This window comes from Arctopsyche grandis, chromosome 2 (genome assembly GCF_051622035.1).
Source record: "Arctopsyche grandis isolate Sample6627 chromosome 2, ASM5162203v2, whole genome shotgun sequence".
Taxonomy (NCBI): Eukaryota; Metazoa; Arthropoda; class Insecta; order Trichoptera; family Hydropsychidae; genus Arctopsyche; species Arctopsyche grandis.
This window is the reverse complement of record NC_135356.1, coordinates 30,716,069-30,743,270: the sequence shown is the minus strand read 5'-3', so window position 1 is coordinate 30,743,270 and position 27,202 is coordinate 30,716,069. Positions and strand designations below refer to the sequence as shown.

Genomic DNA, 27,202 nt, shown 5'->3' with positions numbered 1-27,202 from the left:
TATTTTAAATCACTTCGTGTTAGCATAAAGAAAGTGTGGAGAGACAGAACGTTAACTCCTGTCTGTAAAAATCGGAAAACGGATGCTGTTGCTTGTTCATATGCAGCAGCAACGCTATCACCAGAACCAGACCCTGACAAGCTTGAAAGTTGAGATACTAGGTTAACCTATGACATTGTAAAATCTACTACGAAGATTCCTATCGATCTTAAGCTTAAGCATCGTTTGCTAACTGATCCATACAAGCCTCACCCGTCATATGATTTTGAAGGCGACATGTCAGGAAGTGGAAAACGTTGTTTCAGGAAATCTTGGCTAACCCAGTATACTCCATGGTTATCATTAGAGGTAGGATAGTCACAGTGCTATCCATTATTCCATTGTTGTAAATCCTTTGTAAAAAAGGTTCGGCAAACCTTTAACAATGCATTTACAACCTTTGACAATACGCGGCACCTTCTGGGTCCGGTGACTAGTTATCATATTCACCTAGGTTAAAAGGTGCTTTTTGCATTTTCTGTGTTTTATTTCCGCAACCGGTTCAAAGATGAATTCATGGTGCCTTCATTACTACTCCTTGTACAAAGTACAAAGATTTTAATGAATTTGCCAAAAACCATACCAGCTCAGCATGGCATCGTGGTTCTCAACAAGATACTGAACACTTCGCGTCAACCATTGGAGATCCAAATAAGGATATTATTTGTCAGATATGTAGATAATTCTGTAAAACGAACTATTGAAGAAAACAGAAAGAAACTGTATCCTATTATTTCAACAATCTTATTTTGCGGAACAAATGATTTGGCAATTCGAGGGAAAGATAGCACCAAAGGAAATGTCGAACAACTATATACGTATCGAATTTTGACAATCGAGACAGTATTTTGAAAAACCATTTTGATAAAGCTGCTGGAAATGCACTGTTACGCCTACATAAGTCTTTATTTGTTTTATGTTAGCTGTATTCTATTCCCACGACCTTTAAATCAATCTGCGAGACGAATTATGTTTCCCCCAAAAATATCAAAGCCCTTCTTAAGCCTGCACAACAAATTGCGTGCATCTACTCAGCCATTTCTCGATACATTCAAGACACATATGTTAACACTAAAAATATCGTTTTTCAATTAACTTTATCGCTTTTCTGCATTATTCTCACGACTCTTAATCCGCACAACGAATTGCGTGAAATCTACCCTCAAGGGATACATATGCAAACACTAAAAATATTGTCTTTAATTAGTTTACCAGCATTTTTCACACGACTCGACTCGAATCGTATTCCCTCAAAAACCCTTTTAAAGCTGCGTAACTAATTGTGTGAAAACCATTTCTCGATACACTCAAGGGTCAAAGTATTAAAGTCTTAAGATATTGTTTTACTTAACTCGAGTTCCCCCCTATTTTATCACGAACTATGATTGGTCCAAATTGTTACGTCTATTAAATATATACTGATGTTAAACATATGGAACGTGACTTGCGATCGAACCGTCTGACTTACAACCGAACCGTCTCTTACTAATCACTGACTTACAATTGAATCTAACTAGTGACTCGCGATTAGACGACTTAACTAGTAAACTACTAACTAGTAACGTGTAATACTAACTAATCTCGTGTATACTTACTACTATTAAAGAAGATAATCATCTTATAAAATAAAGTGAGTTTTATTTACGGAGTAGCGTTCCGCAAAAACGCTTGGTGGCAGCGGAAATATTAATAACAACAAAATACACATCACCCACGAATGTAACAGCACGTTACACATCACACCGAACGCAGAATGATTTGATCAATTTATCTGAACAAGCTCTGCGAGAAGACTGTCCTTTCGTTCACCATACAAATACACTACAGTAAATTAAAACAACATTACTAAAAATATTTTGCCCCCCCTTAGAAAATGTTCTGCGGGCGCCCATGTTTGTACCCACATATGCACTCAAGTAATGGTGATGTCAGATAAAAGCTCGATCATGTGATGAACGATGATTTTTGTGCATATTTCAAAAAGCTGGACGAATATTTGACGTTGCTTGCTGCACGCTCGTTCGAATGGCCTTGCTGTTGTCATTGTCCAGAGAATTGCCGCAGAAACCCTTCACATCACCCACTCCAATCGTCATTCGAATCATCCGTTCCAGTGGCCGGGGTCACTTATTTTGCTGATCGAAGGAAACACACGAACGAGGACGTAAGCGAACTTCTCAAGGTTAAATCTCAGGTTAGTCCAGCTCGAACTTTTCGTTGCTCCGTTTTGCACAACGACGTTTCTTGTTCGCGCTGAATTGATTTAAGACTGTGTTGTCGGCCAGAGCGGAGGGATTCTGCGTTTTCCACATTAAGGACAAATCCGCGATGTCAGCAGTAAGGTAACTAATAATCGTGACCAATAGAATTTGTAGACATATCAAATTTTCGTCCAAGCGATTTTGACCCCAATTATGTATATAAATTCCAGATTCCGGTGGGAAACGATAGGCTGCACCTCGCGTATTGTTCCTTTTGCCACAGAGGTGGAAAGCCGCCTGTCTTCTATTATGGCCATTCGGTGAGGACATCGAATTGCAAGTTTAGCTGTCCAGTCTTACGACGGATTGTGTGTCCCATTTGTGGAGCGACTGGTGATAACGCCCACACCCGGTAAGATATTTTATGATGTAAACTAAATTCTGGCAAAAAATTAAGGTAAGGAATTGGTTTGTTACATTTTGTTTCAGGAAGTTTTGTCCTTACAACCCAGAGACACCCAACAGCACGTCCAAGGTTTTGAAAACTAAATATACCTATTTGCAACACCTAAAATTTGTATCTGAGCATTTGTAATCCGATGTTTATAAACATCAGGCCCAGCAAGGCAAACCTTTGAAAGCGCTGATATACCGCGGCTACTGCTACAACAACGGCGAGGCTAATGTCATCTATAATACACACGATCTGAGTTCACCTACGGGCAAGTTAACATGTCCAATACTGAGGAGATATGTCTGTCCCATTTGTGGAGCGACTGGCGATGATGCCCATAGCAAGTAAGATATACATAGATATGTAGAATACGTTAAAATGTATGTACATAATGCGAGGACTTAAATATGTAATTACAAAAAAAGATTTTTTCCTTTCAGAAGCTACTGCCCCTCTGCTCGAAATCCATTACCAAATGAGTAAACGACTGAGTGATAATTTTTTTGCATATACCTACTTTTTCTTTCAAATTTTAATGTATGTAGGTTCGAGTTTATTTTTCAATTCCTACATACTCTTCATATCATAAAAATGTATAATGGATATATGTATGTATATTTTTGTTTAATGATCGTTGTAAAGTTCAAGTATATACATTTTTTGTTAATGTTAAAAACATTAATTCAACATAATAATGTATGTCTTCATAAAATAATATCACTTAAGTGGTTGGTACATATTGTATGTAGATAGATATGTATATTCTAATAAATTAGTTACTGATCTAGCGATCACTACATTTTGTTTTTATTTATTTATTATTTTACCATGATGAAATGATGAAAAACTACTTAACTCGAGATTTTGACTGATTCGAACTCAAAATCGATCACTGATCACGTTTTCATGATGTAGAAAAAATGTGTGTCTGTGTATTTTGGAAATTTTTTGAACACCGCTAAACCTATCGAACTGAAACTTAGTATCGGTTACTGAAACTTTTATCGATACGACGTAAATTTTTTTCCAGTTTTGTTAAATCCGAGCCCTCCATTTGAACAGTTTTAGAAAAAAAAAATTTTCAAAATATGTAAAAAAAATTAAAAAAGTGATGTGGTTTCAATTAAAATCGGTGCTAGTTGATAAAAATATATGTCATATATAAATACAATACAGTGAAAAATGAAATTAATTAAATACAACAATAAACTATAACAACAGATAAAATGAAAATTTAAATAATTAAAACATTGTATACACACGGTAAAAAATAATTTAATTTTAAAAAATTTATGCTGTCATACGTGAAATAAAAATTAAACATATAACATAAAAAAAACCATAAAATATCAACTTATATTATTTATGGAAAAGAAGGTACATAGTAGGTAATATCTATTGAATTTGGGATTTTTTTCTGTGAGAGCTTTATAAAATGTCTCTATATATATCTACATATACATACTTATTTTTTATTACTTATGTATATTAATTCTCGAAGTTGATAAAAAGTATCATTCAGGCTAAATATGAGGGTGAAGTTAGCTGAAGATAGCTGAAATAAATTATCTAGGTCTCTTAGAAAGATATTATATTTATTTATTTGAGAATACATGGTATTAATTATATTGTATAATTGTTATATATCATATCATATCTTACTTTTTTATAATATAATATATTATTATAAATTAGGGTTTCCAACAGAACATATTCTCTTTATGACAAAATTCTTCTCTCAGAACATTTCCCTCTTTTGTCAAATATGTATGCTCAAAATGTTCTTTTTTGATTTAGCCCACTTTTAAATATTTTGTAATGGTTAAATATGGATTTACAATTATTTTATAATATAGTAATGTTTAATTTGAAAAGTTTGAATTGCAAATGTTATAAGAAATTTGAAAATGCTTATGTCTAACCAACATTTTATTAAATTTGAGTTTCTATTAAATTCATTATTAAACTAACACTGACAGACTACCTGCTGTTTGAGCTGTTGTTAACAACTCTGAAGTTATTTTGAAAAGCTACCAAGTGGTATGTTAAGGTAATGACACATTTTAAAAAATAAACAAAATACCATTATTTTTATTTTATATTTATTTTTTAAGAAAAATTATAATATTTCATGAAAGCTTTAATGAAAATAAAATAAGTGCACATGTAATTTTGCCTGTTATCCTTTAATTTTTAAGTAAGCAATAATAAAAAAATATTATATTAACACTCTTAAGATATTGTAAATGGAGATTTAATATTTTATCCTATAATCCTATAATGCTCTATATCTACATACATTAACACTATCAAGAAAGAAATATACCTAAATAAAATAAACAATGATCACCATTTCTGTATATGTATATACATAGATATTTTGTGTATTTTTATATGAAGTTATGTTTTTCCTGCATCCATTTCATTATTTCCAGAACAATGGGGCAGTACTTTCTGAAATAAAATGTCATAGTTTATAATTAGTAAAGCAAGAAATAAATAAGTAGCTCTTAAAAATTGAAATCATACCTACATTAATATTAACAAGAAAAACTTCGTGGAAATTCGAATATGATGTATTATTACTAAGATGTATTATTTTATAAAGACGTAATCATGTGGAAAGTTATGTTCCTAGTTCAGAACATCAGTTTTTTTTGTACAATGTCTTTTGGACCATCGGGCAGTACTTTCTGAAACAAAATGTCATAGTTTATATGTAATTACAAAGTTAGTAAATCCCCCAATTAAATTTTAAGGTAAGCTATGTCTTACTTAGTATGAGCCTTAGTTTTTGCATTGACTGGACAATGTTTCCTAAAACACAATGGCACAATTTCCAATTACAATCCAAGTCTTTACATTAACATAACATTAGAATTGAAGATAATCTGTATCTTACACAGTGTGTGCGTTGTCACCAGTCGCTCCACAAATGAGACACACAATTTTGCGCAAATTTGGACACGTTATCTTATTGATCGGTGACCTTATGGTATGACTATAATAAACCGCAGACGGCTCTCCATTGTTACGGCAAAACCCGCAATAAGGGACTTCAATCGGGACCTTAAACTAACATATATAAATCAGGTTTAAAATGCTTCAATAAAAATTTTAGGTGTTGATCATGTCTAGTTTCCAAAACCTCAAATATCCTCGAATCGTTTTGTGATATTTTTGGAAATCCAGGGCAATACTTTCTGAAACAAATTGCCATAATTTGCAATAGAAGAGTCTTTATATTAATTAACATTGGATTTTAAGATTATCTATGTATGTCTTACTCTTCGTGGGCGTAATCTCCGGTTGCCCCACATTTAGAACAAATACATACCCGTAGTTTGGGGCACAATGTCACGTTCAACGAATAGTTTTGCGAGTGAGAATAGCAGTACCAAATCGGTTCTCCATTATACGAGCAAAAACGGCATGGCTTGTGCTCCAACCAAGTGTTTGTACAGTAGAACTAAAATGCACATAAATGGTTAAGATGTTTTTTTTGTTTTGATGTTGACAAATTTATGGTAATTTATGGTTAGACTAGTTAAATTTTGCATGATGCTGCACTACTCATGCACACATCCTCATTCGTAGTTTGAAGATTAATTTTAAACAACGCTCAACCTGCATCTCCTTAGAAATTTAATAAATATCAATATCAATAATTTTTTAAAATGTTCATTTGACAAGATGAGAGTAAAATTAAACTACCAATGAGTGTTGCCAACTTAAACTGGTCTAATCATGAATGACGCTAAAGCGATAAATTACGACAAATATTGTTCATGATTAGTTTTCCTTACCAATGCCATCGCAGGTTTGTCTGGGAAGCTTCCGAATTCGTAGATTAGATGAATGCACAATATGTATGGTTGTCTATGTCCTATGAATTATGTACTTCGCTCTGGTCAAGGACCTGGTGGATTTGTCACGTCTCTATTATAGTCTGAAATCAATTCAGCACGAATATGAAACACAGATGTCAAAAATTGATCAAAGAAAAACAATGAGCTGGACTAACCTGCGATTCTTCGCCGTTGGAGACTTTAACCTTGAAAAGTTGGTTTTCCAAACCGGCCGTATTTCAAGCGGGTCAACGTCCTAGTTTGTGTGTTTCCTTCGATCAGCAACCCCCGGCCACTGGATCGGATGATTCGAATGACGATTGGAATGATTTGAAGGGATTCACCGACAATTCTCTGAAGGACAGCACGAGCGTCCAGCGAACACGCGGGACCAGGCTGGCCACTCTCGAGACAGAAGAGTGGTCGTAACACTCGAATATCTGTCTAGCTTTTCGAAATACGCACATCGAAATTATTCTCGTAATAGTGTACTTGTATTCGAGATTTTTATTTTAACTTGTACGTGATATGTTAAAAAAATACAAATTGTGCAATAGGTACAATACACGTTCAATTTATTACCGTATTGTGCTTACATAGGGTTGTCAGGCGTGCCGATTAATCGGGATTGTCACCAGTTTTAAGTCTGGTGTCCCGGTGTCCCGAACAAACCTCTCGGGACGCCCAAATGTCCTGGTTTACTACTTTTTAAATTCCTACAGAAGTTTTTAACTCAGCATTAAACTATAAACTATAAACAAAAAGTCGGTAAAAGTCAGACTCGAATATCCGTCCAGCTTTTTGAAATATACACATTGAAATCATCGGTCTTCACGTGATCAAGCTTTTATCTGACATCACAACTACTCGAGTGCATATGTAGGTAAAAATAATTGGAGTACCTACTCTAAATTTCTTATCTCATTTTTGTTATTTTGTTATTTTTTGAAACTGTGAATTCCTTCGGCAATTACTTAGATGCCACTGACCACAACTATGCTGAAGAAAGTTATAATTAATCAGACTCATTACTAATGTTTTCAAATAAACTAATTTATGTTTGTATTATATCTACTTATAAGTACATGTATTCGAGATTTTTATTCTTGTAATTTTTATGTAAAAAAAAAAACCAAATTGTGCAATATGTAGGTACAATAAACGTTCAATTTATTTCCATGTTGTGCTTACATCTATGTAAGGTACGTATGTAGAATATAGAACCCCTGATCTCGGCCCAACCCCTGATTCCATACCCACCACTGACTCTACCCCAACACCACCCTACCCCCCCTACCGTTGGGAATAGGGGAAGGGGTGGTGTTGGGGTAGAGTCAGCGATGGGGGTGAGATCAGAAGTTGCGATGGAGGTGGTATCAGTGCTTGTGCTGCTCACCGGCACCTTTTCTTCGTCTTTCGTTTCCTTTTTTACTACTTCTCCCGACTCGTGGTTGGGGGCTGGGTCGCCAGTTATCTTGAGGATAGCGGAAGGGGTGGCGTTGGTGGTAGAATCAGCAGTGGGGGTAGGATCAGGATTAGGGGTGGGGGCGGCGTTGGCGGAAATATCAGTGATTGGTGCGGGATCGGTGGTGGGGGTGGATTTAGGGGTTGGGGCGGGATCAGGTACTGGAATGTTTATATAACGAACAGGAATTTTAACTGTAAAATAACCGAAATTATTTTTTGATAATAAAACAACAAAATTTGAACAATTTTACATGACCCGAAAATTTAGCAATTGTATACTAAACAGTTACTAAAATTCCATAAGTATTCATGGCAGTTATTTCTTTTCAAAACATGCGAGAATAATATTATTATTATAATTAGACTTATTATTATTATTATTTATTATTTTTATTTGTTATTATTATTTATAATTATTATTATTATTTGTAATATTTATATATTACTTATGTATTTATTTTTTTATTTTTGTTTACTATTTTTCAATACTCTTTTTAATATCATCATTATTATTATTATATCAGTTTCTTAACCCTTTCAGTGCTGACATGTTTTCTGTTGGAAATTTCGCTAATATTTCCCACTAGAATTATTTAGAAATCCAATAGAACGTGATGCGAAGTTTCAGTGTATTGATAGGACTAATTACATATGTGTGTATGTTACGGTCAATGTATTAAATTACCGATTGATATGATAAATAATAATCTGATAATATGATAAATAATAAACCCAATTAACCCTTGACGAGTGCTGACGTCTTTCCTGTCGAAAGCCCGCCACGCTTAACATTTCCAACTAGAATTATTTAGAAATCCAATAGAAAGCAGGTATAAAATTGAGGCTAATCCAAACAAACCAAACCAAAGTACCGCCGAGTATTTCGATTTTTGTAAAGGTGTATTTAGACTCTCTAATTTATCTTGCAACAATATAAACTAAATAAAAGAAGTCTATTAATGAATGTATTTTTCCAAAACTAGTTGCATCTTCTTTATTGTAATGCTCACAATATAAATGCCAAGCCACAATCTAAAATACTCAGCAGTGAGGGATTACCATCGGGAGATTCTGCTATGGTTATAAATTCAGAAATTCCGATGTAAACCAGTCTTTCTGAACATTGACACGGATTACACGACCCATGTTCAATGCATTTTTTCAATACTACCTGGAAAGGCTTAGCGAGTAGTATTTTTGTTTATTTTTTTACATACTCAAAATACAATGCCTATCGGCGTATTTCAGGCTCATTGATCGGCGTTGGTCAGCATTCAAAGGGTTAACTGGTATTCGTTGTATATTAATCGAAATAAAAATAGGTTCACACCCGATATGTATTTAAACTCACATGGCGAACACTGCCGTAACTGTTACGGCCTCTGATCTCGTTTGACAGCTGTCAACTTCACATGCTTACATATATTGTTTCTATTTTAATCATGGCACGGGGGACAGCCATGGCTTTAGCCCGTGGGGCCCAGCTCGCTAAGGGACCCAGCACCGAGATCATTTTTTTTTATTTGCTACGAACTTGAGAATTGTCTTTTGTCTTCGTACTTCGTAGATACCTTAGCTATTATTTTTACACCATGACTTTTATTTGAAACTTATTGGTAGCGGTATCTACCGCGGTATTTGATAGATCAATCAAATACCGCGTGTTCGAACGCCATTACTCATACGTACGATCTGCGGTATTTGATAGATTAATCAAATACCGCGGTAGGCACCGCTAGTGTTAACGCTACCATTAAATACTAGTGGTTTTACCCGGCTTCGCTCGGTCTTTGTAATATAACCCGCTTAAAAATGGCCAATCTCATAGTTAACAATTTATTTGAATAGTTTTGTTTTATTCAAATTTATTTGAATATTCATTTGTTTTTGTTTTATTAAATTTAACGTCACGGATTCTATGAACCAACGATAGTTACATACATACAAAGTCTCTTTCGAAATTATATATTAGATTATACCAGATTATACCACCCCCAGGCCTTCGCCCCTGGCGCCCCCGCTGCTTCCGGGGCGAAGGCTTGTCTCCCGTCCCCATAACGTCATGGAAACTTTGACTTGACCCATTTTAGTAAAAAAAATATTTTCAAAATATGTAAAAAAAAAGTGATGTGGGTATTTCATTTAATATCGTTGCTACTTAATAAAAATATATTTCATATTAATTTATATACATAAATACAATACAGTGAAATAAATGAAATTCATTGAATACAACAATAAACTATAACAATGAAAAATTAAATAATTAAAACATATTTATACACACGTTAAAAATAGTTTCATTTTTAAAAAATAATGCTGTCATACATGAAATAAAAATTAAATATATAATATTATATTACCGTAAAATATCAACTTATATTATTTATGGAAAAGCAGGTACATAGTAGGTAATAATCTATTGGCCCCGTCCACATACACGATATTTCCATATCCAGTTCCCATATTGCAACCTGTGGTTGCAATTTAGGAACTGGATATGGAAAATATTGCAAATATCGGTAGTAGATATCGTGTGTGTGGTCGGCGCCATTAAATTTGGGATGATTTTTTTTGTGAGAGCTTTTTAAAATGTCTCTATATATGTACATATACATACATATTTTCCTAAAGTCGAAAGACAAACGGATACAAAATGTATAAGTATATTTCTGTCGGATTATTCTAGGAATAGCACGTGCATCAAATTTGCAATCTTAAGTAAAAAGCTTCATAGCAAATTTACAAATTTCCGTACGCTGCCCAACCGTCCGAAATTATATGCGAACCAGGCAGTATATGTCGGAGTATTTCATCAGGTAAAAGTCGAGTTAATTCAGGGCACGGCAATACTCGCAAGTACTCACAAAGAGCAACCAATGACAGGAAGGAGCGGGTCGACCAAGCCTCGCTTCCGAGTCTAGAGGGTCCACCCTGTCGAAAATTCTGACTTTTACCGACTTTTTGTTTATAGTTTATGTTAATGCTGAGTTAAAAACTTCTGTAGGAATTTAAAAAGTAGTAAACCAGGACATTTGGGCATCCCGAGAGGTTTGTTCGGGACACCGGGACACGATACTTGAAACTGGTGACAATCCCGATTATTCGGCACGCCTGACAACCCGATGTAAGCACAACACGGTAATAAATTGAACGTTTATTGTACCTATTGCACAATTTGTATTTTTTTAACATATCACGTACAAGTTAAAATAAAAATCTCGAATACAAGTACACTATTACGAGAATAATTTCGATGTGCGTATTTCGAAAAGCTAGACAGATATTCGAGTGTTACGACCACTCTTCTGTCTCGAGAGTGGCCAGCCTGGTCCCGCGTGTTCGCCGGACGCTCGTGCTGTTCTTCAGAGAATTGTCGGTGAATCCCTTCAAATCATTCCAATCGTCATTCGAATCATCCGATCCAGTGGCCGGGGGTTGCTGATCGAAGGAAACACACAAACTAGGACGTTGGCCCGCTTGAAATACGGCCGGTTTGGAAAACCAACTTTTCAAGATTAAAGTCTCCAACGGCGAAGAATCGCAGGTTAGTCCAGCTCATTGTTTTTCTTTGATCAATTTTTGACATCTGTGTTTCATATTCGTGCTGAATTGATTTCAGACAGTGTTGGACATAAAGACGACGAATCCACTAGGGCCTTGTAGACGTGACGAATCCACTATCGAATATACCCACCGTGAATAAGAAAGCAATTGCGATGGCATCGGTAAGCGAAACTAATCAAGACCAATATTTGTCGTAATTTATCGCTTTAGCGTCATTTATGTTCAGACCAGTTTAAGTTGACAACACGCATATCTACTCACTACATACATACACTCATTCGTAGTTTGACACTTGACACGCTCCGACTTTTAACTAGTCTAAACATAAAGAATACTATATAACGATAAATTACCTATTTAAAAAAAAACACAACCATGCATGTGCATTTTATTTAAATAGTACCTCTTTTATACCACAAAACGATTACTAAGGTTTGATAAACTAGACATGATCAATATTTGTCAACGCCTAAAATATTAGTCGAAGCATTTTAAACCTAATTTATTTATGTAAATTTTAGGTGGCGGGTGGAGCCTCTTTTTGCGGGTTTTGCCGTAGTGGTGGAAGGTCGCCTAGCATTTATTATAGTCATACCCTAAGATCACCGACGGGTGTGTTGACGTGCTTTAATTTGCGAAAATATGTGTGTCCCATTTGTGGAGAGACTGGTGACAATGCGCACACGGTGTAAGATACAGATTACCTTCAATTCTAATGTTATATTTATGTAAATATTTGGATTTTTAATTGGTAATTGTGACATTTTGTTTCAGGCAATATTGTCCAGCCAATGCAGAAGCACCAGAACACAAACGGAATAAGTTCATGACGAGCACTGAAAGTGTATGTACATACATATATAGAAATGATCAATATTTGTAACACCCAAAATGTTTATCCCATTTATATAAATTTTAGGTCTTATTTTGCGGCTATTGCTATAACAACGGGATGCCCAGTTCCATCTTCAATGGCCATTCACTGAGGTCATCTACAGGCAAGTTAACATGTCCAACTATGAGGACATATGTCTGTCCCAATTGTGGAGCGCGTGGTGATAGGGCTCATTCCATGTAAGACATTGCTTACCTTAAAATGTAATGCGAGGGTTTAGCTTCTTTTTAATTATAAACTATGACATTTTGTTTCAGAAAATATTGCCCATGGTCCTAAAGGCTTTGTGCGAAATGGACCAAGGATGTTCGAAAAAGTAGACAAAACTTTCCACGGAATTTTCTTCATAAAATAATACACAGATATTAGTTTTATACCCAAGTACCAACTGAATAGGTGATACTTTTTTTCCACGTATTTTTTCTTGTTAATGTTAATGTAGGTATGATTTTAATTTTTAAGAGCTACTTCTCGTAAATTATATAATACATAATTAAAGCCCGGACCCTAAGGGGGCCGTTTATTGTTCAAATGTTGTAAATGCATTGTAAAAGGTTTGCCGAACCTTTTTTACAAAGCATTTACAACAATTGAACAATAAACGGCACGCTTCCGGTCCTTGCTCTATACATAAGTACATCTTAGTTATGTAGATATCTATTTACATTTCAATGTTTATTGTTCTTGTGATCATTATCTTTTTTGTATGTGTTTTTCTAATTAATGGTAATGTAGGTATGATTTAAATTTTTAAGAGCTACTTGTAAATTATATAATACACAAAAACGATCTAGTTATTGTAGTAAATTTCCAATTGCTACTTTACTATTGATAATTATATTTTTTCCAATTATTGTTAGTATAAATATGATTTGAATTTTTAAGAGCTACTTGTTCATAGTATAATATGTACATAACTACATCTTAGTTATGTAGATATCTATGTATATGCCAATAACTGGTACATAGCTGGTGCACAAGTTCCCATTCATTGCAACTATTTCCATTATTTGATATTTAGTGTTTCAATTCCTACTTTACTATTGGTAATTATATTTTTTCCAATTATTGTTAGTATAAATATGATTTGAATTTTTAAGAGCTACTTGTTCATAGTATAATATGTACATAACTACATCTTAGTTATGTACATAGATATCTATGTATATTCCAATAACTGGTACATAGCTGGTGCACAAGTTCCCATTCATTGCAATTATTTCCATTATTTGATGTTTAATGTTTCAATTCCTACTTTACTATTGGTAATTATAATTTTTCCAATTATTTTTAGTATAAATATGATTTTAATTTTTAAGAGCTACTTGTTCATAGTATAATATATACATAGCTACATCTTAGTTATGTAGACATCTATGTATATTCCAATAACTGGTACATAGCTGGTGCACAAGTTTCCATTCATTGCAATTATTTCCATTATTTGATATTTAATGTTTCTTGTTAATTTCCATTAATAATAAGGTTTCCATTAATAATAACGTAAAATTATATTTTGTCATTTTGCCTATTTTAAATAACGAGGTGATAGCCAGCAAAATTAGAGATAGGTATATATTTTATTTTCAATAAAGCTATTGTAACATTTTTCTTGAAAAATAAATGTGAAACAAAAATTAAAGCGTTTTAATTTCTTTTTTAAATATATATTAAATCAACCAGAGAAATACATAAATTGTCTCAATGAACCACTAGCGGCGGATTCATGGTAGTGGCCACCATCCTAGAGGACTACATAATATCGGTCCGTCCTATCGAGAATTCCGACTTTTACTCCATTAAGTATTCATTGCAGTTGTATCTTTTAAAAAGACGCGGGAGCAATGTAAATTTTTTGAGTGTTCATCGTCCTTTAATAGTCGAAAAGAAAGTTCACGCCCTAAAAATAAACGACCCTTCTTGGAGTGCGCTGATTAATGTAGAGTTTTGCGCAACCTCTAATTTGCTACCGTTGAAAATGGCCGAGCAAAAGCTTTCTCTATCTCTGTCTTTGTTGGCTTTATTTACGTGCGTGCGAGCAGTGTATCCGAGGTGTGGGTGTGAGCGGTGTTTTTTGGAAGTAGGCCACAAAACTCGAAAACACTGCTCGCTCGCACGTAAATAAAACCAGCATAGACAGAGATAGAGCAAAGTCTACCAAGCGCCACTGCTGTGCAACAATATCGATTAGTTCGAACCAGTTTTCCCCACGCGAACTCACTTTGGGCGTAGTTATCCTAATGGCCAACTTTTTATCTATCCAGTTAACAGGGGCTTTCAATATAAAATATAATATGTATGTGTTTTGATAAAATAAATTAATAAGTACTATGTATGTATTGTAATAAAATAAATGAATAGCAAATAATTATTTTCATATTATTTATTGCAGATAAGTTTAGTCGAGGAAGTTTATTCCTACATCCATACTTTCGTACTTAGACTTGCACTTACGTTTAACCTTTGAATGCTGACCAACGCCGATCGGCGTTTTGCTGACAAGTCACTTTTGAGCATGTACAAAGTAAACAAGAATACTCCCCGCTAAGCCTTTCCAGGTAGCATTGAAAAACTACGTACATAGTATACTAGTGGTTTCACCCGGCTTCGCTCGGTATTTGTAATATAAACCGTTTAAACATGACTAATCTACATACTAGTATACATTTTATTCAATTTATTTGAATAGTTTTATTTTATATAAATTTATTTGAATATTCATTTGTTTTGTTTTTACATACCTCCTTTTCGCTTTTTATTAAATTAACTGTCACGAACAAACAAACATATGTAGATATATACTGTCTCTTTTGAAATTACATGTATACCAGAATCTGGCGCCTGTGCCCCCGGGGACTATAAATCGAATCGGTGCCTATTAATTAAAAAATAAATAAATCGAATGTGTTGTCTACGAACCAACCAACCGAGGTTACATATATGTATATATATATGCAAAGTCTCTTTCGAAATTATATATTAGATAAAGTAAAAAAGCATTGAACATGGGGCGAATAATCTGTGTCAACCAGTGGCGTAGTGTGAATTCCTGGTGCCCCCCCGCAAAATATTTTAAGGCGCCCCCCTCTCATATAATAATATTATTTACTTACAGCAAAATAACTTTCCAAATTAATAATTTATACCTTACGTAAATTATACGTATCGGTATATGTACCTATATATTTATTTATTCTAAACAGACCATTGTGGCATAACAGGAATTCCTAAAGCGCCACAATGGTCAAAAAATATAACACAAAAAAAAAAAACAAAATAACAATTAAACATAAACATAAATACATCCATACATAAACATAAAAAATAGCATTTAATAATAACAGATAAAGTAAAAATATCAAATAAAATATAACATAAGGAATGCCTTGCACCTACAGCCAGTTTCAATAAATATGTAAGAAACAACTACAAATACAAAACATCCCTGTAAGGCCCAAATGGAAGAGAGTTAATCAAAATTTCACTCATAAATCACAATCAATCATGAAAACAATGATGAGCGCAGACTACCAGATAAATGGGTTAGAGTAATTTCCGACAATTTACGCTCACTAAGGTGGAAAATATCACATTCAGTCTCGGCAGCAACGATTTCATTAAGAAGTCGGATAGCTCTTGGAATAGGAGCCATTCGAAAAAGGACTGTGCGGGCAGGAGGTACAGCCAGCAAATGATGATGTCTACCACGCACATAATGATTAGGGACATAAAGTCCCAACTGCTCCAGCAACAACGGGCGTATTACCACGTAAGAGCAGGAGAACGAAACGAATTAATGAGAAGTTTCTCCGAAGTTCAAGGGAATTATACCCAAGCATGCCCAAAAGGAAAGGAGTATATATATCGAAGTGCATTAATAGTTTAATCTGGACGACCAACAAGCAGTGCACAATCTGTTCCCACAAAACTTCCCACCGAAGAGTGAGAGCGAAAAAATTATAAATTTTATTAGTTTTATTGCTGTCGGTTCCCTCATCACTGAGGATCCTGACTATGATGTCCGGTCAACCAGCTGCCTCCATTCAGTTCTAAATTTGGCCAGGCGAAGACTTCGCTGCAGCGTGCGGGGGATCTGCCTCTGGCTCTTCTACCTTCGACGCTACCAACCACAACCAACGGCTCCAGGCTCTCCTCACCTCTTCGTGCAATTTGGTCGAAGAACTGCAATATATGTTTCAGGCATATTGTTGACAGTCTATCCTTGATTTTTAATTCTTCAAGAATAGTCACATTCGTGCGTTTGTCGGTCCAAGGCACGCGCAATAGACGTCTCCAGGACCACATCTCGAAGGCATCGATTCTTCGTCTATCCGCCGCCTTCATGGTCCACGTCTCGACTCCATAAAGGCAGACAGAAAAAACGAGACTCTTCACGAGACGGATTTTGACAGCAGTTGTAATGGCTCTATTCTTCCAAATCTTCGTTAGTTGTGACATTGCCGATTTTGCTAATATAATCCGGCGCCGTATTTCCAATTCGCTGCCGCCGTTGTTAGATATGAGTGACCCCAGATTGACAAAATTAACAACCACCTCTATACCGTTTAAAGCTGAGTTGTTGTTTTGCAGCTGTTGGTGACGGTCAATTATCATAATTTTTGTTTTGGGGCGGTTTATCTGGAGGCCAAGCACATTACTCTCTGTCTCAACACGACGGATCAGTTCGGCCATTTCTTCATGATTATTAGCTATGAGCGTTGTGTCATCCGCATACCGAAGATTGGATAGTTTTTTTTCCACCAATGGACACTCCACTCTTCCAACCATCCAGTGCTCTACGCATTATATACTCTCCATATATATTAAATAGGTCTGGAGATAGTATATGTACACCCTTGCCTTACTCCACGTTGTACTAGAAAATTTGTCGAGTTTAGCGAATTGATTTGAACTAGTGCATTGTTATCATTATACAAGTTATATATTATTTTGACAAGATGCATAGGGACTCCCATGTCCAGTAGTACTTTCCACAGATAGTCCCAGTTCACAAAGTCAAAAGCTGTTTTGTAGTCTATAAAACAATGAACGGCTGGAGTTTGAAACTCCCGACATTTTTCAATAAGCTGACGTATATTCAGTATTTGTTCCCTCGTCCCTTTGCCTTTTACAAACCCTGCTTGTTCGTTCGGTATTTTCCATCCAAGGTAACTGCTCAAACGATCTTTAATTATATACACCAATACTTTACTAGAGTGCGATATTAAGGCTAAGGTCCTGTAATTCTCGCATATTTTTGTAGATCCTTTCTTGTGTAAGGGAATGAATATTGAATTGACCCAATATTTCGGCCATACTCCGTTTACCCAGATCTTGTTGCACATATTACATAGCGCCTTTATCGCAGTTTCACCAAGCTCTTTCATAAGTTCGGCTTGTATACCATCACTGCCAGGAGACATTTTACATTTCAGTTTCTTTATGGCATTTACAACTTCAGATGTCAAGATGTCAGGCTGTCTGACATCATCAATTGGGGAAACAATTGAGGTCGACGAACTACCACTGTACAATTCCGAACAGTATTCTTTCCAACGGTTGAGTATCACAGCAATATCTGTAAGCGTATTTCCAAATTGATCATCTATTGTCCAAGTTTTTTTGAGTGACGATTTTTACTTTGTGAAAAAAATCCCTTGCCTGATTCTTTAATGCGTGTTTTTCTATCTCCTCACATATGTCATTTATATATTTAGCTTTATCCCGCCTACAACTCCTTTGAATATCTTTATGTAATATTGCATAGATACCTTTCAAGATATTCTGTCGATGTTATGCCAGTTTGTTTAAGTCTTTTACGTTCTTTTATCTTAACCCAAGTTGAATCAGAGATAAAAGACTTACGATGTTCATTTTGCGGTGTTTGATGTTTTCTGGCATACCGAATTATGAGATCTTTAAAATTTTGACCGGCAGCAATGTGGTTAAAAAGTTTTTTCAACAGCATGTGGAGTTAAAAATAAATAAATAAAATGATATTTCAGCAAAATCATTAATTAAAGCTGAAAAATCAAGATTTTCATCGATATAATTTTCGATAGATAAAGTTCCAAAACTTGAAAGTCTATTTTGCGACATCGTAGACAGGAGATAACTTTAATTATTTAAGTTTTAAAAAAATGCGTTCAGCACTTACTACAGTTTCAGGGAGTGTCAGCAAAAGCATAGCAAGGCTTGCTATTAGCAACCCAAATGTTTGGATATAATTCTAGTAAATTATGCTGATTTATAAAATTTAATACAATGAATCGATTTATTTTACATTAAACTTTATTTGAAAGAAAGGCTTTTAAATTGATACATTCATTGCTAAAAAAAATATCACATTTTGAATTCGCGATGAGTTAAATTTGAAGATCGGGTCATTCCAGTATATTTTTTACAAAATACAAAATACCCCACGTCTTTGAATATCCGTTTAACTGTTGGATTCTAAAATAATTTCTTTAGTAATAAAATTGCACGCAATGAGTTAAAATCTTCCAACAATATATTGAAGCTGAAAATAGTGTAAACAATCTTTAGAGAATATTGAAAAAAGTTTGCGATGTTACAGAAGATTTCGTAGCGTCGTGTGGCACAAGATTTAAATGGTAGCTACTGCAGGGAAACGTTAATTATAATACAAAAGGGAATGCGCCTTCACCCAATGAATAAAATTTGGCGAGTACAAATATTTGAGCTTAGAAAGTAGAGGCGCCTTTGGCAATCTAATCATAAATTTTGTAGGTCATTTAGCGCTCTAATTTTAAATTTTAAAGCGCATTTGGCGCATCGATTGGCGCCCTTGGGTGCCGCCCGACTCAGCCCCCCCCTAAAACCGGCATCATCATTGGTGAGTTTAATTGCTTTATGCTGATATTTTTAATAATTTTCAATTTCAGTCGAAATTTAGCAACAAGTAAGTTATGGTCAGATCCGCAATCTGCACCTGGATATGTTTTGACGTTATGTATCGATGATTTCCATCTAGAATTTATTATTACATAATCGATTTGGTTGCGGTGACGATCCCCAGGAGATATCCAAGTGTATAATCGCCTAGGATGATATTGAAACCAAGTATTCATAATGGACATTTTATTTTCAATGCAGAAACTTATAAGTTTCTCTCCTCTCTCATTTTGAATACCCAATCCATATTTACCCACTATGTTATCAATGTTGCTATTATTACCGACTTTGGCATTAAAATCACCAAGAATGATGGTCATTTCTTTGTTTGGGGTCTTCGACAATGTATCGAGTAGTGAAGAATAGAACGCATTTATTTTACTGTCTTCGGCATCTGCAGTAGAAGCATATATTTGAAGGATGTTGAGTTTATATGAATACGTGTTGAGTTTTAAGCTAAGATCACCGCGACACCGCTATGTGACGAATCTTGGTTACCAGAAAAATATATCGTATTTCCATTTAAAGTTTTATAATGGCCGTTGTTCTTCCAGTGCGTTTCCGAGATTCCGAGTATATCTAGCCCACGACTGTACATCTCATTCTCAACAACTGGTGTTTTCCCAGGATTCAGTAGTCCTCTGACGTTCCAAGTACCTATTTTGGATTTGTTCCGTAAAGTTTCTCCAGTCGCATATTTTCCAGATGATGCCTGGTGAGTCACATGCATGTGGCCAGTAGCCAATTTCACACCGTGAAACCTGGAACCTCGAAGGCGCCGGGTGTCAGCCGGAGAGTCAGACTTCTTCACACTTATTTATTTTTGTACATCATAGTTATCTTGGGAGAATACTGCAGTGGATTCCCACTTCCTTCTACAGCTGTTTTGACATCTTATACTGGCAGAGCTGCTGCCCACTACCAGGGATTTAATATAGAGTTTCCTTCTCTGTCAAAGGTGATACGGTACCTTTGAAAACCGGGTTGTGCTTTTGGTAAGCGGCGGCACTTACTCGCCGCTGACCTGAAACCGTCATAGTATTGTGTGACATTTTATAGAGTGAAACTTACCACGGATTCACTCATCACCACTCTTATTTCAGCGCTCCTTGTCCAGGACCACCATGTCGCCATGGCAGTTGACTACAAGAGTCGTTCCCCTATCTGCAACTTGGGGACCTGAGCGGTTGCATGGAGCTCTGCTCTGAGCTTTGTAATTAATCAGTGCGGACGGACGTGTGTTTCCATTTATGATATATTTACATACATACATATATTGACAGTTTATTCACAATCATAATATTTATGAAATTAGTACCAAACATTAACGTTAACGTTGAGTACAAGTATCCAATATCAAATATTAAATGATCAAAATCAAATATTAAATTATTCAACACTCAATATTAAATACTCATCCCAGCACCTCCTCTTTAGCTCCAATTTAACACAAAATTCTACATATGTTCTTGTCGGGAACAACACACAAACACACGTCCGCACCGAGCTCGCTCAACCCGCTAACTCCTCAAATATACATATGCATATCCAGTGGCGGACTGGCCATACAAGCGAACATGCCCGATGGCATGTGGGCCCCACTATCTGTTAGAAAATATGGGCCCTCAGTAAAATTAAATAACTTTTTAACTATTTCACGTGTGTAAAAATGTATAGGATATTGCAACTTTGGGACCTAAAGTTTGGGTATTTCAACAAAACAAATTTCTTACGATATACACAAATAACTAATACCTGCTTTAACAGCCCAAGGATCGGTTAACTTTTTTTAGTAGGCTTGAAATGTAAGTTTCAATATTTGCGTGGGCCCTTTTGCCGGGCCTATTCCAACCTCAAGATTATGTATATACCAATAATATATATATATATATATATATAAACAATAATATGTATATAAACAACTAACAACTGAAATGAAAATGGGAATAAACAAATTTTCGTGAATAATATAAACTGAATTGCTTAAAACAATTTTGATAGGACGATTCATCATCAACCAGCGATTTAAATTTACTTCATATTTTCAAAATAGCATTTGATTATACTTCGATGATATAGTACGATTTAAATACACAATTTTAAACAGTTTCCGAATATAAAATCTATTCCTAATCTAGACACATCCGTGTAAATAGAAATATAGGATAGGGGCCCCCTCCCCAAAACCCCGATTTTCGATTAACATTAATTGAAAATATTATGCATTTTTTTCAGGGACGTAATTTGGGGGGGGGGGGCATAGGGGGGCACTCGCCTAAATTAAGGAATAGTGTGAATTTAGAAAATATTATGAATTTAATGAATAATGAGATACTATGGATCAATGAATGCTACGTTTATTTCTTATGTATGTTACTTTTGGGTAACTAATAAAATAATCGCTGCTATGTGCTTTGAGAAAAAAACAAAACAAAACTTTATTATTATGTTATTACGTACAGTACATAGATAAAGTGAAAAAACAGTCGGTAGAAATTAAGTTAATTGATAGTTTTTTGGTGACTCAGTTTGATTAATATTGACTATGTAAAGATTTGTGGAAAAAAATTTGCGCTTTTTTCTCTTTTTACATAATATTTTTTTATAATTACTTTTTCAAAAATAAGCTTATTTTTTTCATATTTTATAACTCAATAAGGTAAAGAATATTTTCCATTTTTATTCCGATATAAAAAAGATTTTTTGAAAAAAAATTCAATTTGACCAATCTTTGCCTGCCCTGCCCCCCAAAGAAAAAGCTGAAATGACGTCCCTGATTGTTTTCTACCGAAAGTAAAAGCCGCTTTTATGCCGCATTATTTTATGATGCATTCTATTTACCTAGGACAAGGGTTAAAACGAAATATACAATATAATTTATGGATCTATTTTGCTTTTGCCATTTTTCTTGTACCTAAATTTGTTTATTCCCAATTTTGAAAAAAAAAAAAAATTTCCCTTGATTTTTAGCGTGATGGAAAGAAGAAAATTTTGTTATATGGGGGGGGGGGCAAATTATTTTAACCCTGGGTGGGCCCCATTTGACTCCTGGCATGCACTGATTTCAGTCCCAGTCCGCCACTGTGCATATCTTATATTTCAAATATTTTTAACATCTTATCTAGAGTCATTATTTCTTATTTTGCGTTATTTCTTATTCTTCATTTGCTGACGGAGTTGTGAATACATACAACTGGCCAAATTTTGAATCCTGCGCGTGCCAGCAAAATTTTTATATGTCCAACATTTGGCACGCATAAAAATTTAAGTTTCTTCGTCGTCCTAACTAATGGGTTATGTAAGAATGAAAATTATTGAAATCTATCGGCATTCGTTTGCAGTACGATAAAGTAGAAATCAGCTTTACCGACTGTCACTTCTAATAATGCCATCTAGCGGTGCTTTAGTTGCATTTATCATTTCAAGAAAGTGAAATAATTTATTTTTCGTGTCATAAATTTGAAACCGAGTATGATTAATTATCACTCTCAAATAATTCTGAAACGTAAATAAAAAAAAATTGATGAACGGGAGAGAGGGTAGAAATAAAATAAAAAATGAGAAATTAATGAGAAACGGGAAAATCAGACTAATCCATGCACATATTAATAAATGTACATTAAAAAACATGATTTATTTTTAGAGTCGCTAAATGATATTTTAGAAAAGCACTAATAGGTATGGTCATCGATTGTGGTGGTAGCGTCAATTCAATTGTCATTTGACAGATGTCATCGTTCACATAACCTCAAAATGTCATTCGTCAATAGGTAATTAGCACTTCTTTTGATTCGGTTCATATCATTTTCTAAATCTAAAACCAGTTCGCAATATATTTGAATCTTTGTGTATATGTATGTATACGAAAATTTTGGTATAAAGATATCAATGAAAAAATACAAAATTGAAGTTTCGATACAATTCTGAAATACAATAGTATTTGTATGCTATTTAGATCTTTTACTTTTTAATCAAACTTCTATCTATGTCCGTGTATACAACTTTTTTAATAACTACAGGAATTCCTATACAGAGATTTCATACAAATTCAAATTGAATTTGTATAATTTTTTTTAAAGGAGAAAAATAACCATTCAGGCACAATTTTAGAGCATTGTGACGATTATGTGACGTTAGTTTTAATTAGATTTATTTTTATATTTCAGTGAAGTTTATGATGTGGTAGTAATTGATGGCGGACCGGCTGGTCTCACCAAGCTTTTTGAAAATGGGTAGAAAGCTTTGCCGTTGGAGGCCGGCAATCCGATAGACGGACGAGCAAACAGCTTGCCACTCGGAGACGCTATTACAGATCTTGGAGGTGAATGGTTATTATAAATTGTTATTTATATTGATATGCATTTATTTACTTTACATTATAGTCTTTATTGTCTAATAGCTAGGTGTCACAGTGAAGAAAATAATGTCATATTCGAAATGGTCAATGATAATTTCAACACCCCCGATACTACGACTTTTTACATTGGTGACCCCGACGTGATGGCCCCGAGAGCCAGAAAAGCCCCAAAAGCCCAGGAGACGGTGGTAGCCAAAGTGGAAGTGGAAACGGCAGAGATGGCTGTCAAACTTTCCCCACCGTAGACCAGCAACATCGTCGCGTGGTTTGGACGAGCGGAGGTGCTTTTCGGCTCACGAAAGATTCGTCGAGAAATGGACAGATTCAACATCGTTGTCGTCCACCTGGACGAACGGACCAGCGTGGTCATAATCGACCTGCTGATAGAACCACCGGCAGACGCTTACACGCAGCTGAAGGCCCGTCTCATCGCGAACTTCACACTCTCGAGCCGGGAGAAGCGCAGCGCCCTCAGCAAGGCGGAGCTGGGCGACCAGAAGCCCTCGGACCTACTTACAAAAATCAAGTCGCTGGCGGAACGAAAATCTCGGTATACGGCGGCCGTTCCGTTCAACTCGATTTAGGACTACAACGGAAGCTACAGTGGAATTTCACGGTAGCAGATATAAAAAGACCAATTATCGGTGCGGACCTCCTGGAACACTTGGTGGACCTAAAAGGAAGAAGATTGATAGATAGACAAACGAAGGAGACCAGCCAAGGACAGGGAACCAGCGGGGAGATGACAGAGGTGACGGCACCGGAAATGCTGAGCAAATTTTACAAGCTGCTCGACGAGTACCAAGATCTGACGGAGGACGGACGCACTCCACAAGCGCACCACAAAATCACGCACCACATCGAAACCACTGGAGCACCATGCTCAGCACGGGCCCGGAGACTTCCACCAGACAAGCTTCAGGCAGCCAAAAAGGTATTCAATAACTTGGTGCAGCAGGGGATTTGCAGACCGTCAAAAAGTTGTTGGCTCAGCCCTCTCCACATGGTCAAAAAAGCGGACGGCACTTGGGGTTGGTGAAGAAGACGGTTTTCTCGACAATCGACTTGAAGAAAGCTTACCACCAGATTCCAGTCGAGCCAGAGGACATCGAGAAGACAGCCATAATTACGCCATTTGGCCTTTTCGAATTTCCCCAAATGACATTCGGATTAAGAAACGCCGCCCAAACCTTCCAACGGCATATCGACAACACACTGAGGGGATTAGACTTTTGTTTTCTTTACGTGGACGACATCCTCATAGCATCGGACTCCTTGGAAGAACATGTGGCGCATGTCCGACAGGTTTTCCAACGAGTAAGGGAGTTTGGCCTCACGATCAATAGAGAAAAATGCGTTTTCGCGACTAAAGAAGCAAAATTCCTCGGGCACATGGTCACGGAAAAAGGGGTAACACCGCCCCCAGAATAAATAGAGGTGGTCAACAATTTTCGCCGCCCCAAAAAGATTCAGGAAGTGCGACGGTACCTGGGCAAGACCAATTTTTACCGGAGGTTCATGCCCAAGTCAGCAGAGTCGAAGCTTCCACTACAAGCGGTCATTGGCACATAAAAAAAAAATGACAGCACACCAGTGATGTGGACCCTAGAGTTGCAACAATGTTTCGACGGCACCAAGAGAGACCTGCTGGCAGCAGTACAACTAGCACACCCAGAGCCAGGAGCGCCCCTGATGTTGACAACAGACTCATCGGACCAAGCAATGGGGGCGTCATTCCAGCAAAACATCAAAGGTGGGTGGCAGCCTTTAGGTTTTTTCTCCAAGAAACTGACGGTCAACCCAAACGAAGTACAGCACGTACGACCGGGAGTTGTTGGCGATGTACGAAGTGGTCCAACATTTCCGGTACATGTTGGAGGGACACACCTTCACCATCTACACGGACCACAAGCCACTGACGTTCGCCATGAGGCAGAAGCCAGACAAAATTTATCCGCGTCAAGCAAACCATCTCAGCTTCATTAGCCAGTTCACGGCGGACATAAGGCATGTGCCCGGGGAAGACAACAAAGTGGCCGACACCTTGTCACGGGTATGCGCAATCTCAATACCTTCACAAATAGATTTTGCAGAACTAGCGAAAGCACAAGAGGGGGATGAAGAGCTGCAGAGACTAACGACCAGAAACACAAGCATGAAATTGGGGTCGGTACCTTGTGGAGGAAGCACAAATGCGATGATAGTTTGTGACACATCGACAGGGAGAAATCGCCCGTATGTACCCCAAGAATTCAGATGATGCACAACGCCACACACCCGGGCATTAAGACCACAGTCAAGATGGTGACGCAGCGGTATGTATGGTCGAAAATGGCGACAGACATTAGAAGATGGACACAGACCTGTACGAGTTGCCAGAGAGCAAAAACCACGAGACATACACAGGCACCGATAGGAAGTTTCACCACGCCAACATCAAGGTTCGCTCATGTTCATGTGGACATAGTGGGACCATTACCACCATCCAACGGACACACATACATGTTGACATGTGTGGACCGCTACACACGATGGCCGGAAGCAATCCCAATCCCGGACATAAAAGCGGAAACAGTGGCAAAACATTTGTTGGAGGGCTGGATCGCCCGTTTTGGAAGCCCAGAAACGATTACGACTGATCAAGGGAGACAGTTCGAAAGTGAGCTTTTCAATGCCTTGAGCCAGCTGCTGGGTACGAAGCACAACAGGACAACGGTGAACCACCCACAGGCAAATGGACTAGTGGAACGATGGCACCGAGCACAGAAAACAGCAATCAGATGCCACGCAACGAGGGACTGGACGAGATCTTTGCCCATCGTATTACTGGGTTTGCGAGCAGCATACAAAGAAGATTTGAAGACCACAAGCGCTGAACTCGTATACGGAGAGTGTATACGACTCCCGGGAGAGTTTTTTACCGGAAGAAACGACCGCAAGGACCAACCGGAACTGCTCCGACAGCTATGGGAGAAAATGCACACCTTGAGACCGGTTCCACCAAGAGCAACAACAAGGGCCACATTCATCCACAAGGATTTAAACAAATGTCCGGCAGTATTCCTCAGGACAGATGCTGTACGGCAACCGTTGCAGCAACCGTACGAAGGACCATTCGAGGTGGTGGAGAGAACCCCGAAAACATTTGTAATCAGGATAAGACAAAAGGAAGTGAGGGTAACGGTGGACCGACTGAAACCAGCGTACATGTTAAACGACGAGCAACCGACGCCGAGCACAACACCTATAAGGACAACCTCACCACCACCGGCGAATACAGAAATCGTGAGAACAACGCCGCCGCCCACTCGTACCGGGAGAAGGAGGCAAATACCGATGAGGTTTAGACTTAGCATAGCAAATTAATGCTGTGTACGGACCAGTGTAACTTTCACAGTTATGTCTAGGATAATTCCATTATTGTAACTTATATGTTTTGATCAGCGTACTTTCACAGTT

General features: G+C 36.6%; 1 protein-coding gene and 1 long non-coding RNA gene across 2 annotated transcripts in view; both read left to right on the top strand.

The window, feature by feature from the left end:
- LOC143921118 (uncharacterized) overlaps positions 1-27,202 on the top strand; it is a 607,092-nt gene that overhangs the window by 203,770 nt on the left and 376,120 nt on the right. The window lies entirely within an intron of this gene.
- Positions 11,335-14,099, top strand: LOC143922748 (nanos homolog 1-like). The gene is made up of 6 exons (XM_077446089.1): positions 11,335-11,556; positions 11,632-11,737; positions 12,098-12,264; positions 12,351-12,420; positions 12,496-12,650; positions 12,729-14,099. Exons 2-6 carry the CDS (start codon positions 11,729-11,731, stop codon positions 12,748-12,750), a joined length of 423 nt encoding a protein of 140 aa, XP_077302215.1. The 5' UTR covers positions 11,335-11,556; positions 11,632-11,728; the 3' UTR covers positions 12,751-14,099.

Coding starts and splice junctions, on each gene's coding strand:
- LOC143922748 (XM_077446089.1), top strand. Junction 12,265..12,350: donor GGTGACAATGCGCACACGGT/GTAAGATACAGA, acceptor ATTTTGTTTCAG/GCAATATTGTCCAGCCAATG. Junction 12,421..12,495: donor TCATGACGAGCACTGAAAGT/GTATGTACATAC, acceptor TATAAATTTTAG/GTCTTATTTTGCGGCTATTG.